This window comes from Rhipicephalus microplus, chromosome 4 (assembly GCF_043290135.1).
Source record: "Rhipicephalus microplus isolate Deutch F79 chromosome 4, USDA_Rmic, whole genome shotgun sequence".
NCBI classification, from domain to species: Eukaryota; Metazoa; Arthropoda; class Arachnida; order Ixodida; family Ixodidae; genus Rhipicephalus; species Rhipicephalus microplus.
In genome coordinates this window covers 33,792,709-33,807,123 of record NC_134703.1, presented here as the reverse complement: position 1 = coordinate 33,807,123, position 14,415 = coordinate 33,792,709, and the positions used below count along the sequence as shown (strand labels likewise).

The window sequence follows — 14,415 nt, the reverse complement described above, 5'->3', positions numbered from 1 at the left end:
ATGTTAAGGGGTGCCTTTACAGTGCATCACTAAGTCCGGCCATGTGGGAACAGCAACTTGGTGATGTATTATGAGCAACAGCAGCTCTGTAATATGTTGTCACTTGAATATGTTAACAAGGATGTGAGAATAGCCGCCCAGCCGTAAGCGTGTGCAGAGTTCCCTGTCAGGGTAAGGAAACGCTCCTCGCAGCCCTCCCCCCCCCCCCCCCCATCATATCAATATATATGGGGCTGGCTTTGCACCCGTAATTTCCGCGCCGCCGGAATTTCGGTGAAACGAGTTCTTTAACGCCATCAATCCGCTCATGTTTTCAGCTTTGCACCACTTCTTGCAACACGCAGTCATTTGTGTTCGCTCTACCATCTTCGATTGAAAGTGTGGTGAAAGTGAATTTTTGCCGCTTTACTATTTTTTGTGAGGTTGAACGAACCCAATAAAAATGCAGTTTATGCGTTGGATGGAAACCTCAGCCCCACTCGCCATATTGTAAAAATGTCATTCCAGTGTGACGCGACCAATGCAGCGCGGTGGGGAGTACACAGCGTAAAGGCAGCTCGTGAATACAATCCGGTCCACGCGTATTCGGCCGACACCGTCATCGGCATCCAGCAATCGAGAGTCCGACGTTGAATCCTTGTGGCGGTGCCGGCAGCCCTAAAAGTGCATATTGGGTGTTCTCGCCCATGCGGTGATCACGTGTGCCTCTTTGGAGACCCGACTATTTCAACGCCATGTAAAGAGGTTCTGGGAGTACTAATGGCCTCGCTGCACATGGAGCGGAATTCCATTGCCACGCCAGATGGTTTTAGCAGTTGAGCTCACATAAAGGTAGCATATACAGCAACTCCAATGGCACCTATCGCTGCATCTTTCCAGGCGTCTTGGAAACAAAGTAGCGCAGCACATCCTGCTCTCGCTGGTCAATCCACGTGGCTCCACTCTCAAGGCCTCACCATACGCACCCGTTGCAGCACGTAAAATTTATTTTGACTCAGCACTGCGCCATCTCCAATGGAGAGAATGAGATGGATTGGATGGATGAATTGATATGGCTGTACCATTTAGCCGTAATACTTAGTGGACCAATAATAGGTTTATCTCTTTTTTTTTCTTTAAATAGTGAAGTTTAGGACTGGTACTTTCCAATGAAAGATTTAATTTTCACTCGTGTCTTGCTTTTAGCCACCAATCAGATAACTAGTTATTTCCAGTTGTTTTTACCCGCTTAAAGTCTATTTTGCCCTCGCTGTCTCTAAACCGCAGTGCTTTGAAAAACTCTGCGCCATCATCCTGAACTATGGGGTGAAGCCCTTTACAGAACAATATCAGGTGTCCGGCAGTTCCCTCCTCCTCTCCACACGCACTGCGTGTCTACTTCTTTGTATTTGGCCCGATAAGTCTTGGTTCACAATACTCCCGTCCTGGCCTCAACAGTAGACAACTACCTCGAGTATTATCATACATCCTTTCCTTGGCGATTTCCTGCTTAAAAGTTCGATAGATCACTAGTGTGGACTTTTTAATCATGCCAATTCTACGCATATCGGTCTCCGTTTCCTTCATCTTTTTCTTAATCGATAGTTATTCTCGGTTTGGCCCCCTGCTTTTTTCACAAGTATTTACCCATTAATTTTATGGTTCGCTTCCTCCATTTTGTATCGACATTCTTCCTGTACAAGTAGCTGAATACCTTCCTAGCCCAACGCTCCTCCCCCATTTCTCTCAATCGCTTCTCAAATTTTATCTTGCTGCTAGCTTCCCTGCCCTCAAATGATGTCCATCCCATATCACCTTGTACTCCCTGATTTGGTGTATTCCCGTGAGCTCCTAAGGCAAGCCTACCTATTCCACGTTGCTTAATTTCTAATCTTGCTTGAACTTCTGATCTCATGCACAAGACCGCATTGCCGAACGTCAGACCAGGAACCATGACCCCTTTTCATATTCCTCTCGCATCATCATACCTATTGTAACTCCACAGTGCCCTATTTTTCATCATGGCTGTATTCCTGTTACCTTTAGTCGTTACGTATATTTCATGTTCCCTTAGGCGCTCTTTCCTATTGCTTATCCATACATCCAGATATTTGTATTTATCTGTTATCTTTAGCGTGACTTCCTGTATTCTAAGCTCACTACCTTCATTGTCATTAAAAATCATGACTGCTGATTTTTCCTTACTGAATGTGAAATCTAATCTATCTCCCTCATTACCACAGATGTCCATCATTCTCCGCAAATCTTCCTTGTTGTCGGCCATTAGCACTATATCATCTGCGTACATCAATGCTGGTAGTGCCTGTTCAATGAGTTTTCCTTGTTTGATGAAAGACAGGTTGAAACCAAGTCCACTCCCCTCTAGTTGGGCCTCTAATTCTGGTAGGTACATCATGAATAATAAAGGTGGCAGAGGACACCCCTGCCTAAGCCCCCATTTTATCTCTGTGGGCTTGGATACCTGTTTCTGCCATTTTATAACTACCTTGTTACTTTCATAGATATCCTTTGAAAGATTAGTGACTCCATCTTCTACACCTAGTGTGTCCAGCATTCCATACAAGTCCTTTTGAACCACACTATCGTACGCTGCCTTGATATTTAAAAATGCTAGCCACAGGAGCCCGTGTTCCTCTTCTGCTATTTGGATGCACTGCGTCAGTGAGAACAGATTGTCTTCCAAACTCCTGTGTTTCCGAAACCCATTCTGGAGTTCTCCCAGCACCCCCTCGTCCTCTATCTATTCCTGCAGTCTTTCCTTTATAATCTCCATCACCAGCCTGTAGACCACTGATGTCACTGTTATAGGACGGTAGTTATTTATGACAGCTTTGTCTCCCTTTTCTTTATAGATCATGCTCATCCTGCTGATTTTCCATCCATCGGGGACTTCACCATCGATTATTGTTTTGCTCCCTGCCTCTCATAAAGTACGCTTAGACTTGGGTAACAGTGCCTTTATCAGCATAATGGGAATGCCATCTGGGCCTTTTGATGTATTACTAGGAACCCTCTTCTCAGCCCTTTCCCACTCTCGTGAAAGTGAAGCCACTGCCTCACTTAATCCATCCTTGTCTATAAGGTGCATAAGGCACTTCTTTGTTGAAATTTTTCTGTCACCCTTATTATATATTCAATAGCTTCATTGCCTTCTAGCCTAACACCTTGAGCTGTAATTATAAACCTCTGCTTTAGGCTTGTCTCATTTCTTAGGCAGTTTAGATGATTCCAAATATTTGCAGCTGCCTTACTATCCTTTTTATGTACTTCTGCCAGCCAATGAGCCCTCTTTCTTGTAATTTTTTCATTGATCAGAATGGATGCCTTCCTTCTACAGCCTATAAAGATGTCGCATTTTTGTTTCAACATCATCTGTTGGTTCACCTCGCTGCTTAGCATGTCTGTGTTCCCAAGAGGCTTCCTGACGTGTTGCTATGGCTCTCTTAACTTCCTCATCCAGCCAACTTTTGGGTTTTTGTCTCCTTTTTTTTTCCGGGGTGACTTGTCACGTGCCTTAGCAAGCTCAATCTCACACAGTCTAAATAAATCAGATGTACGTCCACACTGTTTTATTATCCTCGGCAATTACTTTCTCAATTTGTTTAGTAGCTATATCTATTTGCCTTTCTGAATGAAAATTCCCCCGTAGTTGCTCATCTTGTCACTTTCCCACTTTCATTGCTCTTGATACGTTTGTGATCACTACCCAGACTTCTGAAGCCTCATTCATCTATGTGCATTCCCCTGAGCCTATCATACTTTCTATGTGACATCAGTGCATAATCTATCGTCGACTGCAGCCTTTCTACCTCCCATGTTATTTGCCCTTCACACTTCTCGTTACTGTTGCATATGATGATGGTGCATCCCTGTTCCGTGCATCCCTGAACATAAATGTTTCATGTAGCCACGCCTCGCCCATAGGCATACCAGCCGAGGAGGCAAGGAGGGGCGTGAGCCCCCCCACTGAGAAAAGTTAGGGGGGGCTGAGCCCCCCACTTTCGACATTGGGGATAGCAGCACTTTCGGCACTGGGGAAAGCAATAATTGAGGCTAAGTTTTCCTTCACCACAGTAATCACTTAATTATGCTGTTATTAGGGAATATTATAAAGTAGTGAAATATTATAAAGTAGTGAGAAGAAGCTGAAAGACTATGGTTTTTAGCACTATAGAGGTTCATTTGAGAGTCGGGATAGTAGGTTTTCATTCAACTTGAATAATCTTTTGCATCTCCAAATACAACTTGGACAGCAAAGAAGCACACACATGCAGCGCTGCTTATTTCTCTCTGTTCCTCTCTCTCTCTCTCAACAAGGATGATATCGCAGAGATGTGTGCCCGTACAAACTACTAAATAATTTCATGCTGCAGGTGAAAATATTTTATAAACTTGTAATATTTCATCTCGCCAGCTGCTTTAAGTAGCCGCTGATAGTGTGGGTGGCGGCTAGTCTACTTGAATAATATTTAGAAAAAGATGCTCTCCGACTGCCCTAAAACGTTTTAGGTATTGTACAGCATGTGAAAGCCCTGTTTAATGTGCATACGCTGTAATGAACACAGCTACATTTCACAGATTCATGATGTCATGTAAGAAGCAGGCAATTTTATGGCACAGAGAATTTGAAATGCTGAAGAACGAATGGCAAACAATATGCCATATTAAAAACAGCTGATTATATATATATATATATATATATATATATATATATATATATATATATATATATATATATATATATATATATATATATATATATATTCCAGCTGACGAGCGAGTTATGTTTGCTCTTCACTTGCAAAAAAGTTGGTACGCCCCTGGCCGCGCCGCACCAGAACTGTTGCGTGTGTTTAGGCCTTTAGTCTTGGGGGCGCTGAGCTCGCGTTGTTCGCTGGTCATGCGTCCAGTGAACGGAGGCGCGTTCGGGAGAATTGGAAGGAGATGGTGGGGGCGATCCGTGGTCGCTTCTCGCGGTAAGATACGCTATGCGGTGAAAACAACTTATTAAGGAATGTGAGCCTCCCCACAACTTTACTACGTTTCTTATTTTGGCCCCGCCGCGGTGGTCTAGTGGCTAAGCTACCTTGCTGCTGACCCCCAGGTCGCGGGATCGAGTCCCGGCTGCGGCGACCGCATTTCCGATGAAGGCGGATATGTTGTACGCCAGTGTGCTCAGATTTAGGTGCACGTTAAAAAAAACCATGTGGTCAAAATTTCCGGAGCCCTCCACTACGGCGTCTCTCATAATCATATGGTGGTTATGGGACATTAAGCCCCACATATCAATCAATCGTTCTACTTTTAGGTTTCCAGTCAGTTTTTGCAATATGCTGCCATCACTGCTGAAGAGCCATGCGCAAATGGTAGGTCACAAAAATCCGTTAGCCAGTCTATGCCTATTTACTTGTCAAGCCGTTGGAATACGTATACATATCGGCGCGCAGAAATGGGTGAAGTATAGGCAATTATATATGCTTTGGGCGTAATGAAAGTAAACGACCTTACTATATTTTAGTGTACCCGAAGGCTGTCGTGATAACATTTGTAAGCTTATAATGTAGAGCTGGCGGAAAACATGCAGTGTTAGCACACCTAACATGTCGGATGTCCCGTAATTGCGAAGAAAGGTTGTATTGTTCAAAATGAATGTAGTTAGGTGCACGGGTTCTTGGGTGGTCTGTAGCAGTTGAAAGCTGTCGCGAAGCTAAGAGAAGTTCGGGCGGCATACTGTAGGCTTTTCACCGCTGACGTATCTTCGCCACAGATAGACATGGCGTATCGCAAAAAGAAGAGTCGTTGGTGCAGTAAGGAAGACCGAGCGGTTTCCCTTTCTCTCTGTAACGACTCGAAGGATGCATTCATGGACCATTGCATGTTGACGTATCGCTGCCAGTCCGTCTTGTCAAATGGTATGGCGTTATGCACTGTGAACTCGTCCAGGCAGCCGACGTACTTGGAAGAGTACTTTTCGGGAAATGCGGCGTCAAATAGCATCCGGGCCATGTGGCCGCCAAGAGTGCCGTAGTTGATGCTGGCTTCTGTGGAGTCGTTGTAGTAGAAATCCGGTACAAGAAGTTCCGTTGCCACTTCAGCTTCGTTCTCGGTGGGCAACATATAGGGGCGGAGCTCCACTTGCTTCCCCGTGTGTCTAACCAGTATTATCAAGTTGGCCATAAAGTCACTGCTGTACGACACTTGCAGCAGGCCCCCATCTGGCTCCACGTCGTCCCCTGCAAGTGAAGATTGGAGATGTTGTTATCGCTACGTATTTCGCATCATTGATGATGTAAAGCATCGGCTGTTTCACTGTGGTGGCATTTCTCCCGCATGTACACAGCTGTATAAATGCTGTATCAACGATACTTAAATATGTTTTTTTTCGAACTCTAGCATGAAGAACTTCAGATTTATTGAAAAAACTTCTAAGCGCTATAGTTTGAACAAGAGAATTAAACAGAAGAGCAAGTTGCTTGAAGTTTTTGTGTGTTCACAGTGTCCTTAAATGTTAAGGCAAATAAGTAACAGTTAAACAGATCTATCCTCTGCACCAGAAACTGTTACGTCTTTTTAATCCGCACTAGGTCGCGCGGAACTCCCAATTTCAAGTATGACGAAGCTTCGTATCCTATGTGAAAAGTGGACTGCTCACGACAGACCGCATAATCTGCTTGGAACAGTTTTTTGATGATCTGGCGGTGGCCAAAACGGCAGTGAAAAAAAGCATGATGACTGGTGTAATGATGCACACATGCACGCACATACGCAACGCTGGTCAACTGGAACTGCGGCTGCAACGCGGTTCGATCGACTCCTCCTCTGAAGTTACGCCAGCTGCATGATGCGGCGAGCGGTGCGACCAATGTAGCTCTGGCTATGAAACTTTCTTATTTGATTATGCATACAGATGCGTACGTATGTGTCTTAAGAGTTGGTGAGAGTGATGACGAAAACCCGCCCAGAGTTTCGTATAATTTTTTTTTTCGAAATAACGTTTGTCGGAATGTGGGTGGTTTGCAAAGCCGGACTAACAGCGGAGCTCGTGGCTGATAAATTATTAGCGTGACTTCAATTTGAAAGACCCTAATCAATGATTCCTAGTTAGAATGTATCAATTACCACGCTGCCTATTACCAAGATTCTTTCTCCGATGCTGTTTAGGTCACTGTATTTCTAGTGTGCCTATTTTGTTTTTAGAAGGCACAGGCATTGAAGTGGTTACATCATAGAGTTTCTCAATGGCTTACATTGCACATTCATCGTGTCAACTTCAATAGGTGTGCTGGCCACAGTTCTTATTATCCACTAAAATACTAGGTGATACGTACAAAAGCGTGCGATACCTATTTTCGTTTCTGGGATGTACGTCGCCAAGGGATGTATGTCTGTCTTTATTGTCAATCCTATGATGAAGAAGACGAAGACAGAGTGCACCAGCCGAGTTGATGTGCTGCACGCGCTGTGTAGTAGCTAGGCTACGCGAGGTGCCATATATGATTGTTTTCCGGTCATGCGAGCCGACTGAACGAAAGCTGTTTGTCGTTACCACGCAGTTTAGAATTTTTTGCATGTAGAAAATACTAGTATCGTCATACTCACTGTGAGACTTGAGCGTTGCGTTCAGCAGGGCGTCTCTGCTTAGCTTGAAGCCAGTGCCAACGTAGCGCAGAGCTTGGGATTGCTGTCTTATATTGTTCCACATGTAGCTACTTGCAGCCTTGTCAGTGCCCATGACTTGCATTAGGGTAGCGTGTGCGCTAGGTCCAAACATCGCGTAAAGGTAGCGAATGCATAAGCGGGCCATCATTGAATCTGGCAGGAAGCTTCGTCGAGATGCTGCCCTGAGCTCGAAGCTGACGTATCTTGCGAAAGGAACAATCAACAAGTACATCTTGGCGGCGTGTAACGGTGCTGTAGCCAGTATCTGGAATATGTCGCGAATGGCGCCTTCACTGTTAGTACGTGGAGGGCGCTTGAATCCAGCTGGTGGAGCGTATTTCATCAAGACGTCCCCCCAATAAATGCCATGCGCTGGAAGATCTGCTCTGGTCGTCAAGGCTTCGTGGAGTGTGGTGTCTTCTAAATGAGCATCTGTGATGTTCATGATAAGTTTGTCCAGCGTTTTCATAATACCGATTATCTTGAAGACACCCGTGTCCCCTAATGACGAGGCTAGTTGCTCGAGCAAGGCTTCTTCAATTTCTGGTATGAAAGATGCCGAGTGCATCGAGGTTCCTGTCAGGACGCCTACAGTAGCGTGTGTCATGGCGTAGACAACCTTCACGACTGAGGTCAGCCTGGTCTCAATGTTGGTTTGGATCGTTAGTTGAAAGAGCTGTGAAATGTTTTTAACATTGATGAAAGCTCGAGGATTTACACTGGCCGCCTTGAGCATATTTTCTAGGTTTGTTGACGAGTTGGCCCAGAAGCCGACACAGGAGCTGTAGGCCTGTGCCATGTTGTAAGCGTCGGTGCCTTTAGCCTGCGGTGAAAATAGTGTGCGGGCGAGGGCTTCGTACACCATGGAGCTGTAGTTGAAACGAAGCGCCTTGGCATAGGACATCTTATGACCAACCGGTGTTTTGGCATCCCAGAGGCCGCACACGAAACCGTAGAAGTCCGAGCAGATGTCCACAGACGTATCGCACGATGCGTTCAAAAGCCACAACGCTTGTCGGCATCCGTGAGACTCGCAGATGTTTGCCAGATCGTGGATGAGCTGCAGCCTCATCGTCAGAGCGCTGTAAGATCGTATGACCTTCCTTGCGGCTATGAACGTGGCGACTACGAAGGATGCGATGATAAAGACAACGGTGCTGCAGATCACGGCGCTGACCACCGAGGTATATCTCAGCGCACGTCCTCGTTCACTGGCTGGTGAAGCGTGCGGGCTGTCCTCTGGACTCAACGGACACTCTGGCAGGAGAACCAACGGGTCTGCAAAAGTGATTGCGCTCACTGGAACACATCTCTGAAAACATATCGATGAACGATTCTGGCGGGAACCCTGACTGTGAACGTTATTACGATTACCATCGAGGCTATGTGGTGCCACACAATACTGACTACCATAGCTCGCCAAGCGTCGAAGTGAAAACGGCTTTCGCGTTACTCTCACCTTATAGCGGCGAAAGCTTGAAATTGACGGTTGTCGGCGGTATCAAGAAAAAAATGCGTGCAGTTTCACTTGTAAGAGCTGTAGGAAGTGTGGGGCAGTTATTCGCCTGCCCTTTGGCGACGCCGCTGTTCGCGGGCGGACAATGGTAAACGTGGAAAGTTACAGAAATCTAGCTCAGTCTGCCTGCGACCGTATGATGCTGTGCAGAAAATGTTAGTGTGCATATATATATATTTTTTTTTCTGGCCCGAGCAACATGTGTAAAGTGGAAAAAAAAACAGCTGAGTGTCTTTCTTTTGTCCCCTATTCACAATATGTATTTCGCGTCAGAAACAGGTGTGCATGGAATAGGTCAAGGGCAATATTAATCGTACAGTTTTCCCACGAGGTTTCACACATTTTCCACGTGTCCTTTCTTGTCTCATGAAAGGACCTGCTTGTATATGGGACAAAAGGCACGCAGAAATGATTTGTGATTTTCTATGTAGGACTATAGGCTTCAAGATCAACTGTCACGTCTCATAGCTGGGTGCTATAAATCAGAACTTCGTGGCATTTCCTCCTTAAAGGCAGATGCACGCAAGCCTGCACCAATGGCCACGCGCATGAGACTGGCGCCATGAACCGGACGGCCGGTGAGCCCGGTTCTGGAGAAAATTGCCCTGTGCATGCACGGAACTATTTGCTTAGTTCGCGAAGGTGATCGGTTGCCGCACTTCCGTGTAATACGGATGGGGCACCTTCTAAGCTTCCGGTTGACGGCCTCACCACTTTTGCTGAGCTCCTTGCAGTAGGGGTCTTCCGTTTGGCCAACGGGTGGTGCTGTAGTGATCAGCCTTCCGGCTTGGTTGCGCTCTTCGACTGCACAAAGTTAGCCCTTCACAATTAAAAAAAAAAAGCAGTGCTACGAATTTTAAGGTAGTAAACGGTTGTCACATTATAGTCTACTGTGTAGTAACCGAATCTATTACTAATAAAGTATATTGCTAATTCTACTGCTACAACTGTTGGTACTAGTTAATGACGTGCTACTTGCAGTTACTGCCCGCAAAGAATCAGTTACAAAGAATTATTCACTTCTCTGACAGCCTCAAATAAAGAACTGAGACTGTATAGTATTGTCTTTTCATATGATTATCCTGGTAAATACACACCACAGTGACAACCTCAGATACGCCTACATATCTGCCCAGATTCCCAAGGCTTCTACGCGATGCTAACAGTAACCAAAGGCATGCGTGCGTGCGTGCACATGACAGAAAGCTTTACTTTGGTTGCTCACATTGTACAGGTTAACTGGCCATCAGCTTAATTTTCTGGTAGTATTTTGCATAAGACTCACAATTATAGCATAACGCACAACAGTCGGTAGGGTTAGTGACGTTTATTAAGTGGTCGCACACGCAAGTAGTGATCACCTTTACTAACCCCTGCACACTAAATGTGAGAACAAAATTACAGGTGCTGACGTTAGACGGTAGTAAACGTGTCAACGGGGTTACTATATGCCCCAATTACTGCCTTTAGTGCTGCCCTCATGGTCGTGTCATAGATGTCGTGTCTCTTTCGTAACACTTTTATTTAATAATTTATTTAAATAATTTATTTATTCCTTGCAGTACGGCCATTTCGCTTTAACCGTGTGTGCAATCTTGTTTGCAAATGGTGAACACATGTACTTACTAGCCAGCAGCTAGTAAATATAGTAAGTTTTGTAGGACGACTGAAAGCTGGGCCAGTTGGTGACAGTACTTTAACGTATTTTTACACAGCGTACGAATACGCGGACTCAAGAGAAGAAGGGAGCGCTGGGGTTGGTCCCTTCCCTTGTGTCCGCGGAGGCGTGCGCTGTGTTAACATATGTTCAAAAATGTTCTTGTAAATTTTACCGTTTCAAGTCTGGGAAGCTTTCTTGGTGTTTTTAGCTAGGTAATTACTGAGCCATGAATATTGCCTGGTGCCTTATATTTGGCCGTAATGCTGAACTATATAAACAGTTTCGTGCTATGTAATGGCAGAAACATACTCAGAATGGTACAAAATGTTGCGTATATAAAAAACGTCGATTATTGCTGTAAACTCTGTGGTTTCCAACCAGGTCACGATGCGCATTCTTAAGTAGGTGCACAAATAGCCTTCCAGCTACTGTTACAGTAGATACTGAGTACGTATATATCTTGATATTCCGCGGGTGCCTTCGTATGTCTGTTCTCAATTGGGGTCCGTTCAAGCTCCTATGGATGTCGTTGCGATGTGTACTTACTATGGTAATTACATGAATTAATTAGTGGTTAATAATTAGTGTGTAAGAAAGACGCTGCTTTGTTGCTTATTTCATCTTATATGTGACTTTGAAATATACAAACAATAAACCTGATACGGCAATCCACACGCACATACGAACAAAATTCGCGTACACCTTTATTTGGCTAATGGTAGTTCACCAGAGTTGTTACGGTTAATAAGTCCTACTGCACTTACTAACTATTCAGCAACGTGCTATACAACCATTCCAGTGAGTACGGTTCACTTACTAATCAGGTAGTGAGTTCACCAAGCCTGCATTTTACTAGCTTTGCTTACTAAAACGCATGATGTTTTTCGTTTGCTGTATTTTTGTGATGATGGAGCTTGCTCATGTTTGTGGCTGTTCCGCGTTGAAGTGGAACATTCGTGCTTGTTTGATGTTTTCACTTTCAAAAACAAAGGAACAGTATCCTCAATGAAAAACTCTCACATTTGTCTGAAATGGTCGAAGAGTGGTAGAGCGTGAACGTGCATAATGTCCGGCAGCATTTCATGTCTTGTTACTTTCTGACTGTATGAACTGCATGAAGCTTATATCGAATGCAGGCTTAGTGACGTGTCGCTTAAAAGCACCAGCATCAGTGGCGCACACTGGCAGGTGTAACAGCGAAAGCACACTGGTTCATCGGAGCACACAATGCATCGTGCATTGTGCGTAGTGGCCTTGACTATGAGCTCTTGTGTCTGTATACACTCCTTTCTCTACTCTTTACTATAGCTTTGCTTACCAAAACGCCATAGTGTTTCTTGTAAAAAGTAAACTGTCAGTATTTAGTTAGTGAATATGTCGGCCTTTGTTTCTAAGAGTGGGAAACACGCATCCTCTCGTGACTTTCAAGGCATAAGGAAACTCGTGGCTTGAGCCGCGGTTCTTTGAGTCGGGATGAATTTCTAAACCAGAAAGCGCTTCCGCAATAGCCCACTTCAGGTGTATATGAATGTTACTTGCATACGAAACACTGCAGCCGATGTAAACATGCTGCCAATAGAAACAATCATACAGTGATCCTTTATGAATGATGATAAAAAAGTTTACCTATGCACTCCGCGTAAACCAGTGGAATTTCGGCCGCACATGAAAATGTACACAACGTACTACGTATACAGAGCCGGCGCCATCTTACATTATTTGATTGGCTTCGCGAAATGTGTCTCTTAATGTTATTGAAGGAGGCTATTGGGAAAATTATGTAGAGCTGTTGAAAGCTCTACAACAATTGTAGTAATAATATTAATAGGGGTCTTACTTCCCAAAACCACGACGCCGAAGTGGAGGGCTCCGAAAATTTGGACCATCTCTCTTTACAATGCATCAACATGGTATATGTACAGTACACCAACCTCTAGCATTTCGCCTCCATTGAAATGCGACCGTCGCAGCGGGAATCGAACCCACAACCTTTCGGTCAGCAGCCGAGCAACGTAACCACGCTTCACCGAGGCGGACCGGTGTTGGAAACTCAATAGGATGGCTTGGGTGTAATACATCTTAACGTTACAGACACCGAGACGGGGACAGACACGTCAGCGCTGCGTCGCCTTCCTTTGTCCCCGCCTGTGTGCGCTGTGTCCGCCGTGGTGGTGAAGCGGTTACGGCACTGGACTGGTAACGCTAACTTCGTGGGTTTGATCTATCCCAGGCGTGATGGTCGAATTTCGATGGAGGAGAAATCCTATAGAGTGCGAACACCAGATGGTTGGACTTTCTGGAACCCTCCACTACGGCGTCTCTCATAATCTTATTGTGGTTTTGGAAATTAAGCATCCATTATTATTATTATTATTATTATTATTATTATTATTATTATTATTATTATTATTATTATTATTATTATTATTATTATTATTATTATTATTATTATTATTATTATTATTATTATTATTATCCTGTGGGCACATTAACGTGTCTGTGTGAGCATCTCTTTTGGTTGTGCTTCCGATCCGCGAAAATGCGAATGTGGAACATTACATTACCGATGCGTTGTTCACGTATAGCGAAATGATATTCCCCAACATAATAAAGCCTCGGCTTGAGGGTGACATACCTGGAAGTTCGCTTCCCGCCGGTTTTTCCCTGCATGGTCTCGGCGCCTCTTTTGCGATCCTTTCGTTGCTGCCAATCTGTCAATGCGGGAAGAAACGTAACTCGGGCGCGTATCACAAATAGCTCGCCACGTTGTTCTTGTTCCAAAGCTTGTGAAAAAGACCAAATTTAAACGAAGTTAATTAACACCTTACGAAAAGTACTGGCCTCAGCTGCTGCAACGCGGAACACGAGCATTGCACAATTTGTCTTGGCAGTGAAGGGATACCGACGGGAGTGGTCTGTACACGTGCAAAAGCTCCACTTTGTGTAGCCTACTTCGTGCGGCCTACTTCGTGTTCTACACGAAGTAGGCCAGTTTGGCGCGAGTTTCGCACCCCAGTGAATGGCTGCACGAGAAAACCGCTCCGTACTATTTGCATTGCCTGCTTGTATTTGCGGGTGAAATAAGTTAGACAAAATTGTCCGAGTTGTGCAGACGGAAGCTCTGCTGAAGGCAGGGGTGACGGGAAGGAATTGCGAAGGGGAGTCTTTTGAACTCCTCTGCCCTTTTGCCCCCATCTCTTGTAACTATCATTTTGCCCACCTGCAAAACGTCAGGGCATTTCCCTACCCTTTTGTGCTTCCCACCTAACAACACTCGCGTAGATCGTAGACCGGTGACGGCAGGAACCATTTTGGAATGTCGTGCTGAGATGTCATCGCGGGTGAAGGAGGCGAAGGCAGTGCTCAATATCATCAAGGCAACAGACTTGCACAGGTGGTTATGGACTTATGATGACTGTAAAGTGTGACGTTCTGTCTGCGTGCTGTCTCTTCTTTCTTTTTTCTCGTCTTTATAACTCGCCATCCCTTCCCCCGATTTAGGATAGCATAACCGGTCCTTCTAGACTGGCTAACATTCTAGCTTTTTCTTCACCTCTTGTCGTTTGCTTCCTTCCATCAA

General features: G+C 44.9%; 1 protein-coding gene across 1 annotated transcript; it reads right to left on the bottom strand.

Moving 5' to 3' along the window:
- Nucleotides 1-4,796: 4,796 nt before the first annotated feature.
- LOC142813882 (uncharacterized) lies at nt 4,797-13,730 on the bottom strand. Its single transcript, XM_075891840.1, has 4 exons — nt 13,471-13,730; nt 9,887-9,979; nt 7,600-8,937; nt 4,797-6,233 (listed from the first exon to the last, which is right to left on the bottom strand). Exons 3-4 carry the CDS (start codon nt 8,729-8,731, stop codon nt 5,656-5,658), a joined length of 1,710 nt encoding a protein of 569 aa, XP_075747955.1. The 5' UTR covers nt 8,732-8,937; nt 9,887-9,979; nt 13,471-13,730; the 3' UTR covers nt 4,797-5,655.
- Between the last annotated feature and the right edge of the window lie 685 nt (nt 13,731-14,415).

What these genes read in the sequence shown, in the direction of transcription:
- LOC142813882 (XM_075891840.1), bottom strand. Translation starts at nt 8,731, where the DNA reads ATGAGGCTGCAGCTCATCCACGATCTGGCAAACATCTGCGAGTCTCAC. An exon ending in CGCAACGCTCAAGTCTCACA is followed by an intron (nt 6,234 to 7,599) that starts GTGAGTATGACG and finishes CTTCACTTGCAG; the next exon opens with GGGACGACGTGGAGCCAGAT.